General features: G+C 49.5%; 1 protein-coding gene across 1 annotated transcript in view; it reads right to left on the bottom strand.

The window, feature by feature from the left end:
• LOC146200276 (uncharacterized) overlaps positions 1–20528 on the bottom strand; it is a 125977-nt gene extending 105449 nt beyond the window's left edge. Inside the window, exon 1 of the mRNA XM_084592905.1 lies at positions 20457–20528. Coding sequence (XP_084449031.1) covers positions 20457–20528 — 72 coding nt within the window. The remainder of the gene's footprint in view (positions 1–20456) is intronic.
• Between the last annotated feature and the right edge of the window lie 797 nt (positions 20529–21325).

The raw sequence follows: 21325 nt of genomic DNA, 5'->3' as shown, positions 1-21325 counted from the left end.
GTAGTGCCCGGACAAGAAGCGCAATCGCTTTGACAAAGACGGCGACGCTGCTGCCGTGACTCGCACGCGTGCGCTGTTTCGCTGCTGTTGTGCTGCACTGTGCAGTTGCCCCGACTTTGAACCATTCTTTGCTGTGTCTGTCACAGCTAGTTTGCAATGTCGAGACAAAACGTTACTGGATGATGATGAGAATGATGAAGACCAAGTGGCGCGCTCGTTTGCGTAAGATTAAGAAAAAAGTGCGTCGAACGGGGGGCCCTCATTGCCTAGCTCCTTGGCTGTCTCTCATTGTATTTATCTTTATTCCTCTTTTGTAAATATATTTTTCCCTGTTACAATAATATTGTCACGTCTCGGTAGAACGCCAAGGAAGGCCTAGCGATAGATGGTTTGGATGGTCGACCAGAGCGAGTCTTGCGTTCAAGCTTCTTTCTCTTCCAGGCTCGCGCTTGTCGTCTGATATGTCATCTTTTGCTTCGCCTTCTATGTGTCATTTGCCCCCCTCCTCAGGAAGCATCGTCTCGATGAGGTCGTGGGCGATTCACAAATGCCGTAGAATCTTCAGATCTGCGTGGTGCGCTACGCCTTGCACCAGGGCCCTATAGAAGTGGCCGTAATTACTTGCGCAACAAAATTATTTAAGGTGTTTTAATGATTTAGAAAGCTGGGGTATAGTGGAGAATACGCAGTAAAAGTTTAAACAATGTTTAAACTATTTTTACTTTCCTAAGAAATGTTCAATGTTCGCTGTTTTCTTTAAATTAGCGCGATCGTATCTGTGTGTTGAAAAGTTATATAAATATAAGCTTTAGCTGTTTAATACATAACTATGCTGAAAACATAGTGTGGATTTTTTGCTGCTCTGCCATAAACCTTTTTTGAAATAATTAGGTCTGCAAAGTAGAAAAATTTCGTTTCTTCGGCCGATTTTGTGAAAATTTATAAAAACATCTACACCACCTTGAAAAGCAAAAAATAATTGAATACAAATAAATACATGCATATATTTAGTCCGATAATTTTCAATTAACTGTAACATATTTTGCGTTATTCAAAACCAAAGTTGTCCAAAAGAGCAGAGAAGATAAGCGTGAAATCCGCCTCTTCATTATTAATTTCGTGTGGCCGGAAAAATGTTTTGGCAGCAAAACCAATTGCAGATCTCTTCTTTAAATTTATCTGACAATGTTATATAAAGTTTGGAAATTAATATGAAAGGTCGACCTACAATCTTTTCTTTTCTTACGTGGAAACATTCTACTATTTTTTTCTTCCTTTTCCACCGCCTAGCGCGGTTAGAATGATCGGACTCTAAACTAATAGGCGGAACAAACTAATTTGTTATTTATTGCCGATATATATGTAGCGCGCCATATAAATGTACCGGGGCTTGTCATGCTCGCAGTCTGCGCGAAAAACTGCCATTTTGTTTCTTTTTTTTTACCACCGTGTGAATGAAGTAGAGAGGTAGGCTTGAAAATCAATATGCAGAAGACTAAGGTAATGTTCAACAGCCTCGGGAAGGAACAGAAGTTTACATTAGGTAGCGAAATACTGGAAGTAGTAGGCGAATATGTCTACTTAGGACAGGTAGTAACCGCTGATCCGGACCATGAAAAGGAAATAACAAGAAGAATAAGATTGGGATGGAGTGCATTTGGCAAGCACTCGCAGATTATGGCTAGCAGCTTACCGGTATCGCTCAACAGGAAAGTATACAACAGTTGCATCTTTCCTGTACTCACCTATGGGGCTGAAACGTGGAGGCTAGCCAAGAGAGTTCTACTTAAGTTGAGGACAACCCGGAGGGCTATGGAACGAAAAATGGTAGGGGTAACACTAAGAGATAGAAAGCGTGCAGAGAGGGTCAGAGAAATAACTCAAGTTACCGACATTCTAGTGGAAATTAAGAAGAAGAAATGGACATGGGCAGGACATGTAGTGCGAAGAGAGGATAACCGATGGTCGCTGAGGGTAACAAACTGGATTCCAAGGGAAGGAAAGCGTAGCAGGGGGCGGCAGAAAGTTAGGTGGGCGGATGAGATTAAGAAGTTCGCAGGGGTCAAGTGGATGCAGCTAACACAGAACCGGGTTAAGTGGAAAAATATGGGAGAGGCCTTCGCCCTGCAGTGGGTATAATCAGGCTGATGATGATGATGATGAATGCCCAAAACTAAAATGGCAAACTCGAGTCTTCTGGCTATTCATTTTCCAGGGATTGCGTCTAGAAAGTACACACATCGTATTCGTTCCTTTCCCCAGGTAAACAGACGATGCTGCGCGTAGTTCCTTATGGATAATGCAAAAGCACTAGGACAAAAAACGGCTGAGAAAACGGTCATTTGTTCGATCAACTTGCGGCAACGTTTTCTTTCTCGGCAATGAAAAGCTACCTTCTAATCATAATTTAATGTCACATAATAGTGCTATGACAACATGGTTTCGTTTTCTATGCGCGTTCTCACTAACAACTGGATTTGTACTAGAGGTTAAGTAGATCCAGGGATGTAATCGGCGTCCACTACAAGCATATTGGGTCAGGAGTGCTAGCCGGCTTCCTGGCCCACATGGCACGCGGCCGAGCGTGGGCTGCCAAATGCCCGAGCAACCGTTGCCAAACAGGTCGGCATTCAGTTGGGGTTACAAGCTCGGGCCATGGTTGCTGGCCGACTTCTGCCCAACCTAGTACATGGCCGACCATGGGCCGCCCAATGGCCGAGCAACCATGGCCAAATTGGTCGGCGTTCAGTCGGGTGCTCGAGCTTGGGCATTGCTTGATGGCCGACTTCCGCCCTACCGGGCACATGGCCAACCATGGGCCGTCATTCGACCGAGCCCCGAATGCCGGCAGGTTGGCTGCCGACCAGATGACCGGCCATAGGTCGGCAGTCGGAAAATGCTGCTTGGGACGCTACCTATGCCTTCAAGACTGCCGGAACCGAGACCCCCGTAAGCTACAAGCAGATCAATTAAAGGGAAATGAGGGTGCTCGTTATAATACATGAAGGAAAGAAGCCAACAGTCGGCGAGGCCAAGGAAAATGTTGGGGATGGTACTTTATGTCTTTTTTTTTTATGTTTACTTGGATAATCACAGAGATAGTAATGTAATCTGTTTAGGGGAAAGATAATTAAACACAAAGTAGAAGAAAAAACAACGTGCCGATGGTGAGAACCGAACCCACGACCTCAGAATAACGCGTCCGGTGCTCTTCCAACTGAGCTACATCGGCCGTTGTCCCCCTTGCTACTTTCTTGGGTATTTATGTTGTCTGTATATGAACCTTCACCAGCGCCACCCTCAGCGAAGGCGGCGGACGTGGAACGTCCTTTGTTACCGCCAGCGTCACGTAGAACGTGATTAAGAGCGAGGGCGAAAGCTGTGCTAGAACCCCTCTTACGCTACCTATGGCTTCAAGGCTGCCAGAACCAAGACCCCCGTAAGCTACAAGCAGATCAATTAGGGGAAATGAGGGTGCTCGTTATAATACATGAAGGAAAGAAGCCATCAGTCGGCGAGGCCAAGGAAAACGTTGGGGATGGTACTTTGTCTTTTTTTTAATGTTTACTTGGATAATCACAGAGATAGTAATGTAATCTGTTTAGGGGAAAGATAAACACAAAGTAGAAGAAAAAACAACGTGCCGATGGTGGGAACCGAACCCACTATCTCCGAATAACGCGTCCGGTGCTCTTCCAACTGAACTACATCGGCCGCTGTCCCTCCTATATATATATATATATATATATATATATATATATATATATATATATATATATATATATTGACACATGATGTGGGTGGGAAGCCTGCTCTCAGATGTCATTGCAGCAGGTTCGACGGCCGTCTGAGGATGCGTCGTTCTGGTAGCAGCCGGAAGGGGTCCGAATTCAGGGGGCTCTCCACGTAGGCGGCGGCCGAGGCGTTGATGTACGGGGGTAAGCTCCGTATTGGCAGGTTGATTCTGCAGGACTGGATCGATACCTGGCGATTCCTCCACCAGATTTGTAACGTAACGTTACACAGAAGGCGTTCTGGCACTCTGACACTCTGACACCGAAGGACACCAACAGCCAGTCAGGGCAGCACGAAAGCGGAGCACAGTTTCGCTTCTTCGTCTTCTCCGAATCGCCGGTTCAAATCTTCGTAGCCTATGAATGGCATGTGTCAATATATATATATATATATATATATATATATATATATATATATATATATATATATATATATATTGTGAGCACTGTGTGGCGCTTCATCTTCCACACTGCTGAACGTGCTGCTTCATCTTCATCCTGCTCCCTCTTGTAGATACCCATCGTCATCGCGGAGTGTGTTTGGCTGCAGTGTGCGACCAAGGCTTCAGGTCTGTAATAAAGCCTGATTCCCCAAGTCCGACCTTCGCGTTACCTTACACGTGGTGGAGGTGCGCCTTGATTTCCCCGCTGCTTCGTCACCGGCATCCACCTGGAGCTTCGTTCTGGCCGCCGTTTGACCCCGACCACCATCGTCATGACACAAGAGGGCCACTCCGCTATTCCGGCTGCTACCAACTCGACTCCAGCTCCCCTTGCCACTTGGACTGTCAGTAGCCGTCAGCGCGACCCGCAGATGTTCGCCGGTCTCCGCGGCGACGACGCTGATGACTGGCTCGACAGCTACGACCGGGTCAGTGCTTTCAACCGATGGGACGATTCTCTTAAATTAATTAATGTGTCCTTTTATTTGACGGATGTGGCCAAAACGTGGTTTCTAAATCATGAGTCGACGATTCCGGACTGGGCTACCTTTAAACAAAAGTTACGCCAGATTTTCTGCGCTCCTACTGTTCGCACGGAGTCCGCCAAGAAGAAGCTAGAAGCCCGACTTCAGCGGCCTAATGAGACCTACACCTCTTATATAGAAGATGTACTTTCACTTTGTCGGCGCATCAATGACACAATGCCAGAGGCCGAGCGGGTTCGGCACGTCCTTAAAGGTATTGGGCCACTCGCCTACAACGCCCTGGCCGTGCAGAACCCTGCCTTCGCCCTGCAGTGGGTATAATCAGGCTGATGATGATGATGATGAATGCCCAAAACTAAAATGGCAAACTCGAGTCTTCTGGCTATTCATTTTCCAGGGATTGCGTCTAGAAAGTACACACATCGTATTCGTTCCTTTCCCCAGGTAAACAGACGATGCTGCGCGTAGTTCCTTATGGATAATGCAAAAGCACTAGGACAAAAAACGGCTGAGAAAACGGTCATTTGTTCGATCAACTTGCGGCAACGTTTTCTTTCTCGGCAATGAAAAGCTACCTTCTAATCATAATTTAATGTCACATAATAGTGCTATGACAACATGGTTTCGTTTTCTATGCGCGTTCTCACTAACAACTGGATTTGTACTAGAGGTTAAGTAGATCCAGGGATGTAATCGGCGTCCACTACAAGCATATTGGGTCAGGAGTGCTAGCCGGCTTCCTGGCCCACATGGCACGCGGCCGAGCGTGGGCTGCCAAATGCCCGAGCAACCGTTGCCAAACAGGTCGGCATTCAGTTGGGGTTACAAGCTCGGGCCATGGTTGCTGGCCGACTTCTGCCCAACCTAGTACATGGCCGACCATGGGCCGCCCAATGGCCGAGCAACCATGGCCAAATTGGTCGGCGTTCAGTCGGGTGCTCGAGCTTGGGCATTGCTTGATGGCCGACTTCCGCCCTACCGGGCACATGGCCAACCATGGGCCGTCATTCGACCGAGCCCCGAATGCCGGCAGGTTGGCTGCCGACCAGATGACCGGCCATAGGTCGGCAGTCGGAAAATGCTGCTTGGGACGCTACCTATGCCTTCAAGACTGCCGGAACCGAGACCCCCGTAAGCTACAAGCAGATCAATTAAAGGGAAATGAGGGTGCTCGTTATAATACATGAAGGAAAGAAGCCAACAGTCGGCGAGGCCAAGGAAAATGTTGGGGATGGTACTTTATGTCTTTTTTTTTAATGTTTACTTGGATAATCACAGAGATAGTAATGTAATCTGTTTAGGGGAAAGATAATTAAACACAAAGTAGAAGAAAAAACAACGTGCCGATGGTGAGAACCGAACCCACGACCTCAGAATAACGCGTCCGGTGCTCTTCCAACTGAGCTACATCGGCCGTTGTCCCCCTTGCTACTTTCTTGGGTATTTATGTTGTCTGTATATGAACCTTCACCAGCGCCACCCTCAGCGAAGGCGGCGGACGTGGAACGTCCTTTGTTACCGCCAGCGTCACGTAGAACGTGATTAAGAGCGAGGGCGAAAGCTGTGCTAGAACCCCTCTTACGCTACCTATGGCTTCAAGGCTGCCAGAACCAAGACCCCCGTAAGCTACAAGCAGATCAATTAGGGGAAATGAGGGTGCTCGTTATAATACATGAAGGAAAGAAGCCATCAGTCGGCGAGGCCAAGGAAAACGTTGGGGATGGTACTTTGTCTTTTTTTTAATGTTTACTTGGATAATCACAGAGATAGTAATGTAATCTGTTTAGGGGAAAGATAAACACAAAGTAGAAGAAAAAACAACGTGCCGATGGTGGGAACCGAACCCACTATCTCCGAATAACGCGTCCGGTGCTCTTCCAACTGAACTACATCGGCCGCTGTCCCTCCTATATATATATATATATATATATATATATATATATATATATATATATATATATATATATATATATATATATATATATATATATATATATTGACACATGATGTGGGTGGGAAGCCTGCTCTCAGATGTCATTGCAGCAGGTTCGACGGCCGTCTGAGGATGCGTCGTTCTGGTAGCAGCCGGAAGGGGTCCGAATTCAGGGGGCTCTCCACGTAGGCGGCGGCCGAGGCGTTGATGTACGGGGGTAAGCTCCGTATTGGCAGGTTGATTCTGCAGGACTGGATCGATACCTGGCGATTCCTCCACCAGATTTGTAACGTAACGTTACACAGAAGGCGTTCTGGCACTCTGACACTCTGACACCGAAGGACACCAACAGCCAGTCAGGGCAGCACGAAAGCGGAGCACAGTTTCGCTTCTTCGTCTTCTCCGAATCGCCGGTTCAAATCTTCGTAGCCTATGAATGGCATGTGTCAATATATATATATATATATATATATATATATATATATATATTGTGAGCACTGTGTGGCGCTTCATCTTCCACACTGCTGAACGTGCTGCTTCATCTTCATCCTGCTCCCTCTTGTAGATACCCATCGTCATCGCGGAGTGTGTTTGGCTGCAGTGTGCGACCAAGGCTTCAGGTCTGTAATAAAGCCTGATTCCCCAAGTCCGACCTTCGCGTTACCTTACACGTGGTGGAGGTGCGCCTTGATTTCCCCGCTGCTTCGTCACCGGCATCCACCTGGAGCTTCGTTCTGGCCGCCGTTTGACCCCGACCACCATCGTCATGACACAAGAGGGCCACTCCGCTATTCCGGCTGCTACCAACTCGACTCCAGCTCCCCTTGCCACTTGGACTGTCAGTAGCCGTCAGCGCGACCCGCAGATGTTCGCCGGTCTCCGCGGCGACGACGCTGATGACTGGCTCGACAGCTACGACCGGGTCAGTGCTTTCAACCGATGGGACGATTCTCTTAAATTAATTAATGTGTCCTTTTATTTGACGGATGTGGCCAAAACGTGGTTTCTAAATCATGAGTCGACGATTCCGGACTGGGCTACCTTTAAACAAAAGTTACGCCAGATTTTCTGCGCTCCTACTGTTCGCACGGAGTCCGCCAAGAAGAAGCTAGAAGCCCGACTTCAGCGGCCTAATGAGACCTACACCTCTTATATAGAAGATGTACTTTCACTTTGTCGGCGCATCAATGACACAATGCCAGAGGCCGAGCGGGTTCGGCACGTCCTTAAAGGTATTGGGCCACTCGCCTACAACGCCCTGGCCGTGCAGAACCCTACCACAATCGATGCCATCATATCCACTTGTCAACGCCTTGACGAACTACAGTCAATACGCCTGCAGCCTGATCCCACTTCATTTGGTTTCACTGCCGAAGATGACCTCCGTGTGCTTATTCGCGAATTAATTCGTGAAGAGCTCTCGGCTCAAGGTAATTTGTGCCGCCCTGCATCTGAGCCACATAATTCAAGTGCCGGCCTGCGTAGCATTGTTAAAGAAGAGCTGGCCTCAATGACCTATTCCCCACCAACATCGGTCGCTCCTACCATTTGTCAGGTGCCAACTTACGCCCAGATCACGTCCTTGCCGCCCGCAGTTGGAGCGCCTACGCCACCGGCGCCTACCACTGCTCATGTCGCTGCATTGGCACCACCTGCCGCAGCGCCGACATACTACCCCAACTGGCGCCCAGCCCGCCCTGTGTGTTATTACTGCGGGTACCGAGGCCATATTTCCCGCTTCTGTCGTCGCAGGCTCCAGAATGAACGCCGCGGCTACGAATCATTTGAAGCAGACTACCCTCCTCGCTTTTCCGGCTCTAACCACCGTTCATTCCCCGATTATCCCCGACGTTCATCACCCCCGCCAGAAAGCCCAGCTCCGCCTGCTGGTTACAAACCTTCAAGACGCCGTTCTCTTTCGCCTTTTCGCCGCTCAGCCTCGCCTCTCCGTCAAGCTTCTCTGACGACCCCCCGCCTGTCGGAAAACTGACCACTGCAGTTTTAGGAGGGAAAACTGCACTCTTCGGCCATCCCAAAAATCCTCCGGAACGTCCCTGGAATATTATTTTAGTGCGGGTTGAAGGATTATCTGTTGAAGCTTTGGTTGACACGGGCGCCGCTGTTTCTGTGATACACACTGACTTGTGCTCCCGCTTGCGAAAAGTGAAAACGCCTTATGATGGACCTGAACTCCGTGGAGCTAATGGTGCAATAATTCGGCCTTCTGCTAAGTGTACTGTGCGAGTTTTTGTTGACGGTGTCCGCCACCATGTACAATTTGCCGTGATGTCACCGTGCGCTCACCCAATTATTTTAGGCTGGGATTTTCTGTCTGCCGCATCAGCCAGCATTTCGTGTCGCGACAGGATCATTTACATGAACGAGAGCGATCCGTCTTCTGAACATCCCGAGCCCCGTTATCGCCTGCTTGCCGCTACTAACTACGTGTTGCCCCCTGGATGCGAACAACTTGTCGCGCTTACTTCTGCTGACATTGATAACGGAGATGTGCTAATCGTGCCTTCTGATCGCCATCTGACCCGCGGAATCGCGCTACCACCAAGTCTTGTTCGGTTTGAGCATGGCACAGCGCTTGTCGCTGCTTCGAACACTTCCCCAGAGCCCATTGTGCTGACTAAAGGGACATGTTTTCCTTGTGTCCTGGACATTCACCCGGTGTCCCTCACCACCCTTACCGCCCCCTCTTCCTCACCAGCAGCTTCTTCCGATGCTTCTCTCTGTGTTCTCTTTGGCACCATCAATCCTGACCTTCCTGCGACTCACCGCCAAGCTTTGCAGGAATTACTTCGAAAACACCAAGCCTCCTTTGATGTCACTTCTCCGACCTTGGGCCGAACGTCTTCTGCACAGCACCGCATTATTACAGAAGGTACTTCTATTGTTAGCCGCCGCCCTTACCGTGTTTCCTTATCAGAACGTAAAATCATAGAAGATAATGTGAATGATATGCTCCGGCGAGACATTATTCGGCCATCAGCTAGCCCCTGGTCATCTCCGGTCGTCTTGGTCAAAAAAAGGATTGGTCCGTGCGTTTTTGCGTTGATTACCGCGCACTTAACAAAGTCACTCGAAAAGATGTTTACCCTATGCCACGAATTGACGACTCCCTCGACTGTCTTCAGGGCGCCGAATATTTCTCCACTTTGGATTTGCGTTCCGGTTACTGGCAGATACCGATGCACGAAGCCGACAAAGAAAAAACAGCATTCGCTACTCCCGATGGGCTTTACGAATTCAATGTCATGCCTTTTGGACTTTGTAATGCCCCCGCTACGTTTGAGCGCATGATTGACACTGTTCTTAGAGGACTTAAGTGGAAAACATGCTTGTGCTACCTGGACGACATAGTTATTTTCTCTGCGACTTTTTCTGATCATTTATGCCGCCTTGATCAAGTATTAACGTGCCTGGCATCCGCCGGTCTCCAGCTGAACACAAAAAAGTGTAATTTCGCCAAGAAAGAAATCAAGATCCTGGGCCACCTCGTCAGCCGCGATGGCATTCGACCCGACCCTGACAAGCTTGCTGCAGTTTTGAACTTTGCACGCCCTCAGCGGACTAAGGAACTACGCAGTTTCCTTGGCCTGTCTTCGTACTTTCGCCGTTTCATTCGAAATTTCGCTACCATTGCTGCACCGCTCCACCGCCTCCTTACAGACCGTAATACTTTCAATTGGTCCGAAGAATGCGAAAAAGCTTTCCAAACCCTAAAGAATGCCCTCACTTCGGACCCTGTTCTCGCTCACTTCGACGACACTGCTGCCACCATTCTTCACACCGATGCCAGCAGCCTCGGTATCGGCGCCATACTTCTGCAACGTGATACCGCTTCTCGGGAAAAGGTAATTGCGTTTGCCAGTCGAACTCTAACACTAGCGGAACGCAACTACACCATCACTGAGCAAGAGTGCCTAGCCGTCGTTTGGGCAGTTCAGAAATTCCGCCCCTACCTCTACGGCCGCCATTTCACGATCGTTACCGATCACCACGCTCTGTGCTGGTTATCAACCCTCAAAAATTTGACTGGACGCCTGGGCCGTTGGATTCTGCTTTTGCAGGAGTACCACTTTGATGTCATATTCAAATCGGGACGCAAACATCGAGATGCCGATGCTCTTTCCCGCTGCCCGCTATCAGAATCGCCACCTAGTGCTTCCTCGAGCCTTCCTGCGTGCACCCTCGACGTCCCAATGTCGTCCAGAGCCCCAACCTTAACCTGTGCTACTCTTGCCGCTGCTCCAGATCGCTACGCCATTATTTCAAACCAGCGAGCAGATCCCTACTGTATTTCCCTAATCAACCTTCTCACCGGTGCTTCTCACCCTCCTACCGCTAGGATGCGCAGGCAACTCCAAAAGTTCAAACTTGACAATGGCGTGCTCTCCCGTTATATTTATTGCTCCGAAGGCACCCGTTGGGTCCCCGTTATTCCGAGAGCGCTTCGCACCCGTATCCTGGCGGCTTTCCACGATGATGCTACAGCCGGTCACTTAGGCTTTCATAAAACTTACCACCGCGTGAAAGCCCGTTTCTTCTGGCCAGGCCTCGCCTCAAGTGTGGCAAAATACGTCGCCTCTTGTCTGCTATGTCAGCGCCGCAAACGGCCCACATCTCCTCCTGCTGGCCTACTACAGCCGCTACCTTGCCCTGCTACTCCTTTTGCCGTTGTTGGCATAGACTTATACGGGCCACTTCCATTGTCCGCACGAGGTAATCGCTGGATCGTCACCGCCGTCGACCACCTAACACGCTACGCTGAGACCGCTTCCCTGCCTAATGGCTCAGCACATGAGGTCGCGACCTTCTTTTTGGAATCGCTCGTACTGCGCCATGGGGCCCCTCAAGTGCTTCTCAGCGATCGTGGTCGGACATTTCTGTCGAAGATTGTAGCCGAAGTTATTGAAGCCTCAACCACACATCACAAATTGACCTCCAGCTATCACCCGCAGACCAATGGGTTGACTGAGCGGTTCCACCGCACGCTTTCTGACATGTTGTCTATGTATGTCGACCAGGACCACCGAAACTGGGACATAATACTTCCTTTTGTTACGTTCGCCTACAATACGGCTGTACAGCGGACCACAGGTTACACCCCGTTTTTCCTCGTTTACGGCCGTTCTCCCGCTACCTTTCTTGACGCCTCTTTTCTTTCTACACATGCCAGTTCCTCATCCTCTCTTCCTGACCAGTTCCTTTCCCGAGTGGCCAAATCACGCCGGCTTGCTCGCGTCAACACGGAAGCTAGCCAGGAAGACCGCAAGTACCGCTATGATGCAACCCATCGCCAAGTTTCGTTCCGTCCCGGCGACGAGGTGTTACTTTGGACCCCATTACGCACTCCTGGCCTTTGTGACAAGTTACAGCACCGTTACATTGGTCCTTACACAGTTCTTGCAGAAACCTCCGCGGTCAACTATCGCGTCTCCCCTGTTTACCCTCCTCCGGACTGTCGTTACCGTGGCACTGAAGTTGTCCACGTTTCACGTATGAAACCTTTTGTTCGGCGCATTCCTGCGGACTAATTGCGGCCAGGCTGGCCGCTTGAACTGCGCGGGCGAAATAGTGTGAGCACTGTGTGGCGCTTCATCTTCCACACTGCTGAACGTGCTGCTTCATCTTCATCCTGCTCCCTCTAGTAGATACCCATCGTCATCGCGGAGTGTGTTTGGCTGCAGTGTGCGACCAAGGCTTCAGGTCTGTAATAAAGCCTGATTCCCCAAGTCCGACCTTCGCGTTACCTTACAATATATATATATTGTAACGGGTATTGCGCCAAACGTCCAGGCAACGCCCTGAGCCTAGAAGACTGCAGACTAGCCACTGATTGTCTCCGCTTCGTCGTCTATAGTTTGTATCACTGCCCCCCTCTTCTGTAACATCGACTCGATGCGACGCGGTGCTACTAGGAAGAAGTTAGCGAAAGGGTGCACTAAAGTGTAACAAGGACCTAGCGGCGTTGACGAAAAGTTCAGTCATGCACGATCATGATAGGGCTTCAGCCGAACCACGTGCACGACTTCAGGACGCTGTGGCCTTCGGGATGGAGCTTAAGCTACGGGAACAATGGCGTAGGTGACTTCACTGATACGGCGAACAATCTTGTAAGGGCCGAGGTATCGGCGTAGTAATTTTTTAGATAGGCCGCGATGACGAACAGGTGTCCAAACCCAGGCGAGGTCGCCCGGCTCGTAAGAGACGATTCTTCGGCTGAGGTTATACCGAGCAGCGTCATTCGCCTGTTGTCGGTGGATTCTGAGGCGTGCTAGTTGCCGCGCTTCCTCAGCACGCTGAACAAAGATGTCGGCGTCAAGTTCGGCGTCAGATCCGCAAGAAGGACAAACTGGCATCATGGCATCCAACGACGTGCTCACTTGGCGACCGAAGACAAGTTGGAACGGGGTCAGTCGCGTCGTCTCTTAAGTGGCGGTATTGTACGCGAAAGTTATATAGGGCAAAATTGCATCCCAGGTGCGATGTTCTGCGTCCACATACATAGATGTCATGTCGGTGAGGGTGCGATTGAGGCGCTCCACCAGCCCGTTGGTCTGAGGGTGATACGCCGTCGCACGTCGATGGCTAGTGTGAGTCAGAGTCATGACCAACCAGATTAGGCGAGCCGTAAAAGCTGTTCCACGGTCAGTGATTACCACGGCGGGGGCGCCATGACGTAGGAGAATGTTATGAACGAAAAATTGAGCAACTTCGGCTGCAGTACCTTTAACAAGGGACGCGGTCTCTGCGTACCGTGTTAGGTAGTCTGTCGCGACGACTGCCCAACGGTTGCCAGACGAGGACTTCGGAAAAGGACCGAGAAGATCCATGCCCACTTGATGGAAAGGGGTCTTAGGCGGAGCAATAGGCTGAAGAAATCCAGCGGGTTTCAATGGCGGAGACTTCCGACGTTGGCAGTCACGACATGAGCGTACATAGGCCCGCACCGATGGGTGTAACCTGGGCCAATAATGTTTTTGACGAATTCGTGCAAGTGTACGGCTCACTCCCAGGTGGCCGGCGGTGGGTTCATCATGACAGGCACTCAATATATCTCGGCGCAACTCGGAGGGCACAACAAGTAGAAACGTCTCTTCACTGTTAGTGAAATTTCGCTTGTAGAGCACATTACCACGCAGAGTGAAAGTTTGAAGCCCACGATGAAAAACACGGGGAATACGGGCGTCGACGCCCTGCAGATAGCCGACGAGTGACGCTAACTCTGGGTCCATTCTCTGCAGCTGCGCCATTTGGGTTGTACTAATAGCCCCCAGAAAGGAAAAATCATCGGCCGTTTCTTCTGGACATATGGCGATAGGCGGGGGCGACAGACAGTCAGCATCCTGATGCTTCCGTCCTGATTTGTATACGACTGTTACGTCATACTCTTGTAATCTAAGGCTCCATCTAGCCAATCGTCCTGAGGGGTCTCTGAGGCTCGCGAGCTAGCATAATGAATGGTGGTCGCTTATAACGCGGAAAGGTCGGCCGTAGAGGTATGGTCGGAACATGGTGAGGGCTCATATTACCGCCAGACATTCTTTCTCAGATGTTGAATAGTTGGTTTCGGAGCGGGTAAGTGTTCGGCTCCCGTGAGCGATGACCCGTTCTGCACCGTCTTGCCACTGAATTAGTACTGCACCAACCCCAACGTTGCTGGCATCAGTGTGAACATCAGTTGCGGCGTTTTCGTCAAAATGGCCTAGTATCGGAGGATTCTGTAGGCGGCTGCGAAGCTCAAGGAAAGCGGCCTCTTGTTCACTTCCCCACAGGAACGGCGTGTCATCTCGATTCAGTGTGGTTAGCGGTTCTGCGATGTGCGAAAAGTCTCGTACAAAGCGTCTGTAATAGGAGCACAAACCTAAGAACCGTCGAACCGCTTTCTTGTCAGTAGGGTGCGTAAAACCAGAAACGGCAGCTGTCTTTTCAGGGTCCGGGCGAACACCTTTTGCGCTGACCACGTGACCAAGGAAGCGAAGTTCTTCAAAGCTGAAGTGACATTTCTCCGGTTTGATTGTCAAGTTGGCGTCTCGGAGAGCTTTTAACACAAGGCGTAACCTTTCTAGGTGTTGGTCGAAGGTGGTCGAAAATATGACGACATCGTCCAGGTAAACCAAACACGACTGCCACTTCAAGCCGGACAGAACGGTGTCCATCATGCGTTGGAACGTGGCCGGTGGCGAACATAAGCCGAACGGTAGCACCTTAAACTCATACAAGCCATCGGGTGTCACGAGAGCCGTCCTCTCCCGGTCTCTTATCCACTTGTATTTGCCAGTACCCACTTTTTAGGTCTAGCGACGAGAAGTATCGGGCATCTCGCAGTCGATCGAGTGCGTCGTCTATGCGGGGAGTGGGTAAACGTCCTTTTTAGTGACGAGATTAAGTTTTCTGTAATCGACACAGAACCGCAGAGTATTGTCCTTCTTTCTGACGAGAACAACCGGCGAAGCCCACGGGCTTGTAGACGGCTGAATGACATCGTCGGAAAGCATTTCGGTGACCTGTCTCTGAATCGCTGCTCGTTCCGTTGGAGAAACGCGGTATGGGCGTTGGCATACGGGGCGCGTGGTCTCGTCTGTTATTATACGGTGCTTGGCGACCGGAGTTCGGCCCACTTTGGAAGACGTTGCGAAGCAGTCTGCAAAATCTGCCAAGATAGCCGAAAGAAGATCCTTCTGAGCCGGCGATGACTCGGTGTTTATTTCGACAGGTGGCAGAACGTGACGAGGTCCAGTGTTGTCTTGATGGGCTTCTTCCACGGTGCACAAATGTGGACACTCCGCGACGTCTTGGAGGAAGGAGATCACCGTGCCTTTGACGAGGTGCTGAAATGCGTTCGAAAAGTTGGTGGACAGAACGGTAGTGCAGCCATCCCGTAGGTGGACGAGGCCTCGGGCAACAATGAGACCCGTCTCAAGCAGCAGCGGGATATGACCCACCGACATGCCCTCAAAGTCATGAAATAAGTCATTCTGCACGCGCATTACGACACTGCACCGTGGTGGCACCGTGACATCATCCTCCACAATACGCAGAGCATGGCTACAGGGATCGCGGGTGTCTAAGCGTGCCACTGCCCGTTTGGTCGAGAATGTGACTCGTGCCTCGTGTAGGTCGATCACAGCACCGTTTTCCTGCAGAAAGTCGAGCCCCAGAATCAAATATCTCTCGAAAATTCGCGCACAACAACGAATTCCCCGACGTAGATGAAACCGCGGATGCCAATTCGGGCTGTGCACCTTCCGGCCGGGCTAATGAGGTGACCTCCAGCCGTGCGAATGCTAGGGCCCAACCATGGCGTCACAACTTTGCTCAATTCCTGGGCGAGGGCGTGGCTCATCACTGAATAGTCTGCACCGGTTTCAAGTAACGCGATCATGTCAGTTCCGTCAAGTGTCACGCACAAATCAGTAGTAGCGTGTCGGATGCTGTCGCTACCCTGCCCCTGTGAGAAATCAGCGTATCGGTGTACCGGCGGCGGAGGATCTTCAATTTTTCTGACAGCAGCGGCCCTGCTTCCGGAGACCGCTGGAATTAGTTTTCCCAGTGTGGACTGGAAGAATGCCGCTCAGTATTGCTGGGGTCTCTGCGAGGGTTTGGGGAACGGTACCACAGCGGAGATGACGATCCTGAGTCATAGCGCCTGTATCTCCCAGGCCTCTGACTGGCCGACAGATGAGCTTCTATTTCGAGCGGCCGTTCGCCGTTCCGTGGACAGGGCGCATCAGGTCTGAAGCCGCGAAGTCCCACTCGGCAATACGGGCATGCACGGTAAAGGTGGCCGGCCTCCCCGCAGTGGTAGCAGATTGGCTTGCGGTCCCGCGTACGCCACACGTCCGACTTGCGAGGGCGTGTAACAGGCACCACAGCTTGAGCCGATGCGTCATACGGACTGATGTGGCTAACCACCGGTGTCGGGTCAATAGGACCACAGGCAGCTGCTTGACGTGCAACGAACGCGTACGTTCGTTTGTCGTCGACCCGTGGAGGCATGGTAGCGACAGGATCGTAGGCAGCTGCCTGACGAACAACGGATGTGTGCGTGGGCATTTCATCGCCGCGCTGCAGTACGTTGGTGACCGGCAATTCACGAGCAGCCTGACGTACTTCATCTCTGACGACTTCGGTCAGTGATGTCACTGGCGCACTCTGAGACAGACGGAAACGTTGGAGTTCCTCTCGAACAACCGACCGAATGAGGTCACGTAAGGCGTCCGCACCGCCGCCATGGCACGACGAAAAAACATCTGGGGCCAGGCTGCTGACATCTCGGTTGTACTGCCGGGCCCGTTGTTGGAGCGTCATTTTGATCGTCGTTGCTTCCACAAGGAATTCAGCAACGGTACACGGTGGACTACGAACGAGGCCCGCAAACAGCTCATGCTTAACTCCACGCAGGAGGTGGCGAAGCTTCGTCTCCTCTTTCATATTGGGGTCTGCGCGCTGGAAAAGACGCGTCATGTCTTCACAGAACATGCGTACACTTTCATTTGGCCGCTGGTTTCTGGACTGAAGTGCAGCTTCAGCTTTCTCGCGGCGATCGGCGTTGGGGAACGTTGTCAGATGTTCATGGTAAAATGCTTGCCAGGTGGTAAGGGTGCCCTCGTGGTTTTCGAACCACGTACGCGCACTCTTCTAGGGCGAAGTAAACATTATTGAGCTTTCGCTCATCACTCCAGCCGTTGCACCGAGCCACTCGCTCGAAGGTAGCCAGCCAATCCTCAGCGTCTTCGAAGAAGTCGCCGTGAAAAGATGGTGGTGTTCGCGGCGGGTGGCAAAGGATCGGAGCTGACAGCCTGGGATCAGTGGCCATGTCGAGGTGGCTCGAGAGTTGCGGCTGCGTGATCCTCGTAGGGGTGGAAAGGGGCCCAACCTCAGGCGACTGTCCGCGGAGGCGGCGACTGAGTCGCTGGTGGACCGGAGTCAGATCCGTCGTGAAGCGTGTAAACGTGGGAACGCTCACCCAGCGCACTCCACCAGACTGTAACGGGTATTGCGCCAAATGTCAAGGCAACGCCCTGAGCCTAGAAGACTGCAGAAGTCCGAGAGCGGTCCGAGCAGCGGTCTGACCGCGGTTCAGGCAACCAACTTCGTCGTCTACGCCAACTAGCAACCACTTCATCATCTACGTCAACTAGCCACTGATTGTCTCCGCTTCGTCATCGACTATAGTTTGTATCAATATATATATATATATATATATATATATATATGAATGGAACAAGCCAACAGTCGGCAAGGCCAAGGAAAGCATTGGGGATTGTATTTTGTCTTATTTTTTTATTTTCACTTCGATAATCACATAAATTAGTAATGTAATCTGTTCAGGGGAAATATAATTAAACTCAAAGTAGAAGTAGAAGAATTAAACACAAAGTGACGCTGGCGGTAACAAAGGACGTTCCACGTCAGCCGCTTTGGTTGAGGGTTGCGCTGGTGAACACTCTCAAGGTTCGTATACAGACAACATTAATGCCCAAGAAAGTAGCAGGAGGGACAGCGGCCGATGTATCTCAGTTGGAAGAGCACCGGACGCGATATTCGGAGGTCGTGGGTTCGGATCCCACCATCGGCACGTTGTTTTTTCTTCTACTTTGTGTTTAATTATCTTTCCCCTGAACAGATTAATTTACTAATTTATGTCATTATCGAAGTAAAAATTTTAAAAAAATGAGACAAAATACAATCCCCAATGCTTTACTTGGCCTCGCCGACTGTTGGCTTGTTTCCTTTATGTAATATAACGAGCACCCTCATTTCCCATTCATTTATCTGCTTGTAGCTTACGGGGGTCTCGGTTCTGGCAGTCATGAAGCCATAGGTAGCGTAAGAGGGTTCTAGCACAGCTTTCGCCCTCGCTCTTGATCACGTTCTACGTGACGCTGGCGGTAACAAAGGACGTTCCACGTCCGCCGCTTTGGTTGAGCGTGGCGCTGGTGAACACTCTCAAGGTTCGTATACAGACAACATTAATGCCCAAGAAAGTAGCAGGATGGACAGCGGCCGATGTAGCTCTGTTGGAAGAGCACCGGACGCGATATTCGGAGGTCGTGGGTTCGGATCCCACCATCGGCACGTTGTTTTTTCTTCTACTTTGTGTTTAATTATCTTTCCCCTGAACAGATTACATTACTAGTTTATATGATTATCGAAGTAAAAATTAAAAAAATAAGACAAAATACAATTCCCAATGCTTTCCTTGGCCTCGCCGACTGTTGGCTTGTTCCTTTCATGTATTATAACGAGCACCCTCATTTCCCCTTCATTTATATATATATATATATATATATATATATATATATATATATATATATATATATATATATATATATATATATATATATATATATATATATATATAATTACAAGGCGGCAAACCGATGCCGAAAGGAAACTACCATGACCAAAGGCGAATATCTATGACGTTTAATAACTTATTGGAGGGCCTAGCACGAGCACGCCTGCACACGCCATTGCCCGTTTCTACTTCCTCATCCGTAACACTACCCGGGGCCACCTTGAGATCGTCCTGATTGGTGGACAAACAAGACGGCGAAGTTTGTCAAGTTTATGACATGATGATGATCATTTCTGGGTGTATGAAGACAGCAGAGAGAAGGCTTGCCACCATGATGACCCATGAGGCCTGGCCCAGGAGGCGTTTTGGTCACAGGTTGTCATGGTTCGACGGCAAAGTCCCAGCCACGAACCATAAGGCACGGGCATGGGCGTTGTCCTCATGTGTGTCATTGTATTGGGTCGGTGGCTTCGTCTGGCCGGCGTCTCGGGACGATAGGATCTTGATGGGCCTTTTATTAGCCGTGCTATGTGCTGTGTACCTCACGTGTACGTCAATCCTGTCTTTTAAAGTGTAAACTGTGAATAAAAGAAACAGAACGTGACCGAAGGCGATGATAGATGACGATTAATGATATGTACATATATATATATATATATATATATATATATATATATATATATATATATATATATATATATATATATATATATATATGCGGCAACATAAATACCCAAGCAAGTAGCAGGGGGGACCGCGGCCGATGTAGCTCAGTTGGAAGAGCACCGGACGCGATATTCGGAGGTCGTGTGTTCGGTTCCCACCATCGGAGCGTTGTTTTTTCTTCTACTTTGTGTTTATTTATCTTTCCCCTAAACAGGTTACATTACTAATTTCTCTGATTATCTAAGCAAATATTAAAGAAAAAAAAGACATAAAGTACACTCCCCAACGCTTTCCTTGGCCGCGCCGACTATTGGCTTCTTTCCTTCATGTAATATAACGAGCACCCTCATTTTCACTTAATTGATCTGTGTGTATATATATATATATATATATATATACAACGGCAACAGAGAAGACAGTTACAAAGATACTTTTAAACGTAAAACGAGAGAACTGTCGACAGGCAGGGCACTACGCAAGAAGAGGATATAACCGTAGATCTCTAAGGGCAACGTGCTGAAATTCAAGAGAAAGCAAAAGAAGCAGGACAGTGAGCGCAAACCGTTTGCGCGCCACTCCGGCAGCAGAGAGTTAGTTTAAAAACAGGGGTCGATGGTCATTTCCCTGCACTGGACTTGGGCAGATTCATGGTCGAGTGACACGACAATTATCTAAATAACCTGACCAATCAAAGGGCTTGCATTGGCGCTTTGCAAGGTCAATTTAAAGTTCTTTGGCGCATGGAAATAAAATCTGGTGTACGATGAACGAATTATGAGCACTTAGTTCGCGATAGTTTGTATCGTTATATTCAGTCACCTTTATAATGGCTGGTCGTATGTTGAAATCAAGCCACTCGCTCTTGCAAGCAAAGAACATGTTGGTCACCATTCTAGCTGCCTTGGCCGCTTCGATAGGATCTGAAATGACCACGATTCGAGTTTCAGTGAACTTTTCCTAATTAATCAGTGGAAAAAGTTCCTTTAAAATTCATGGGTGGAGTTATGCAGCTTGATTAAATGACTCCAAAGCCCACTATAAAATATTCCTTACCACTGTGCAAGGAATGGCTACGCAAAGGCAAATGCTTTTGTGTGACGGAGATTTCGCACAGCGCAAGAAACGTTAGTACTAAGTTTGGCTTGTCTCTGAAACCAAACTATATCATGCCACTGGCTGCAAATTAAACGCCATGAAGGCAGTTGCGCAACTTTCACATGTAGCTTACACTACTTTTTGTTTCGAAAAACCTGTCTTGTTGCCGTTATTCTAGTGTATATTCAATTTTTAAGAGTATAACGCCCAAAATTACATTGTGATCATCATCAGCCTGATCATACCCATAGTAGGTTGAAGGCCTTTTCCATGTTGCTCCATATTACGCGGTTCTCTGCTAGCTGCATCCACTTGACCCCTGCGAACTTCATAACTTCCTCCAGCCACCTAACTTTCTGCCGCCCCCTGCTACGCTTTCCTTCCATTGGAAACTAATTTGTTATATTAGGCGGCCATTGTTTACCATCTCTTTGCCCCATATTCCATGCCCATGCCCACTTCTTGATTGCCATTAGAAAGGTGCCGGCATTAACATACCAAGGCCATTCTTTTAGAAAGGTGCAGACTGAATCAAAAGAATCTTGTCGCTGGAGCTTTCTCTAGTATCTTCCTGTTGCTCCAAACACCGTGTA

This window comes from Amblyomma maculatum, chromosome 2 (assembly GCF_055883805.1).
Source record: "Amblyomma maculatum isolate TAMU_Amacu chromosome 2, ASM5588380v1, whole genome shotgun sequence".
NCBI classification, from domain to species: domain Eukaryota; kingdom Metazoa; phylum Arthropoda; class Arachnida; order Ixodida; family Ixodidae; genus Amblyomma; species Amblyomma maculatum.
Note: the sequence above shows the minus strand (reverse complement) of the source record. Positions and strands in the feature narration are given on the sequence as shown.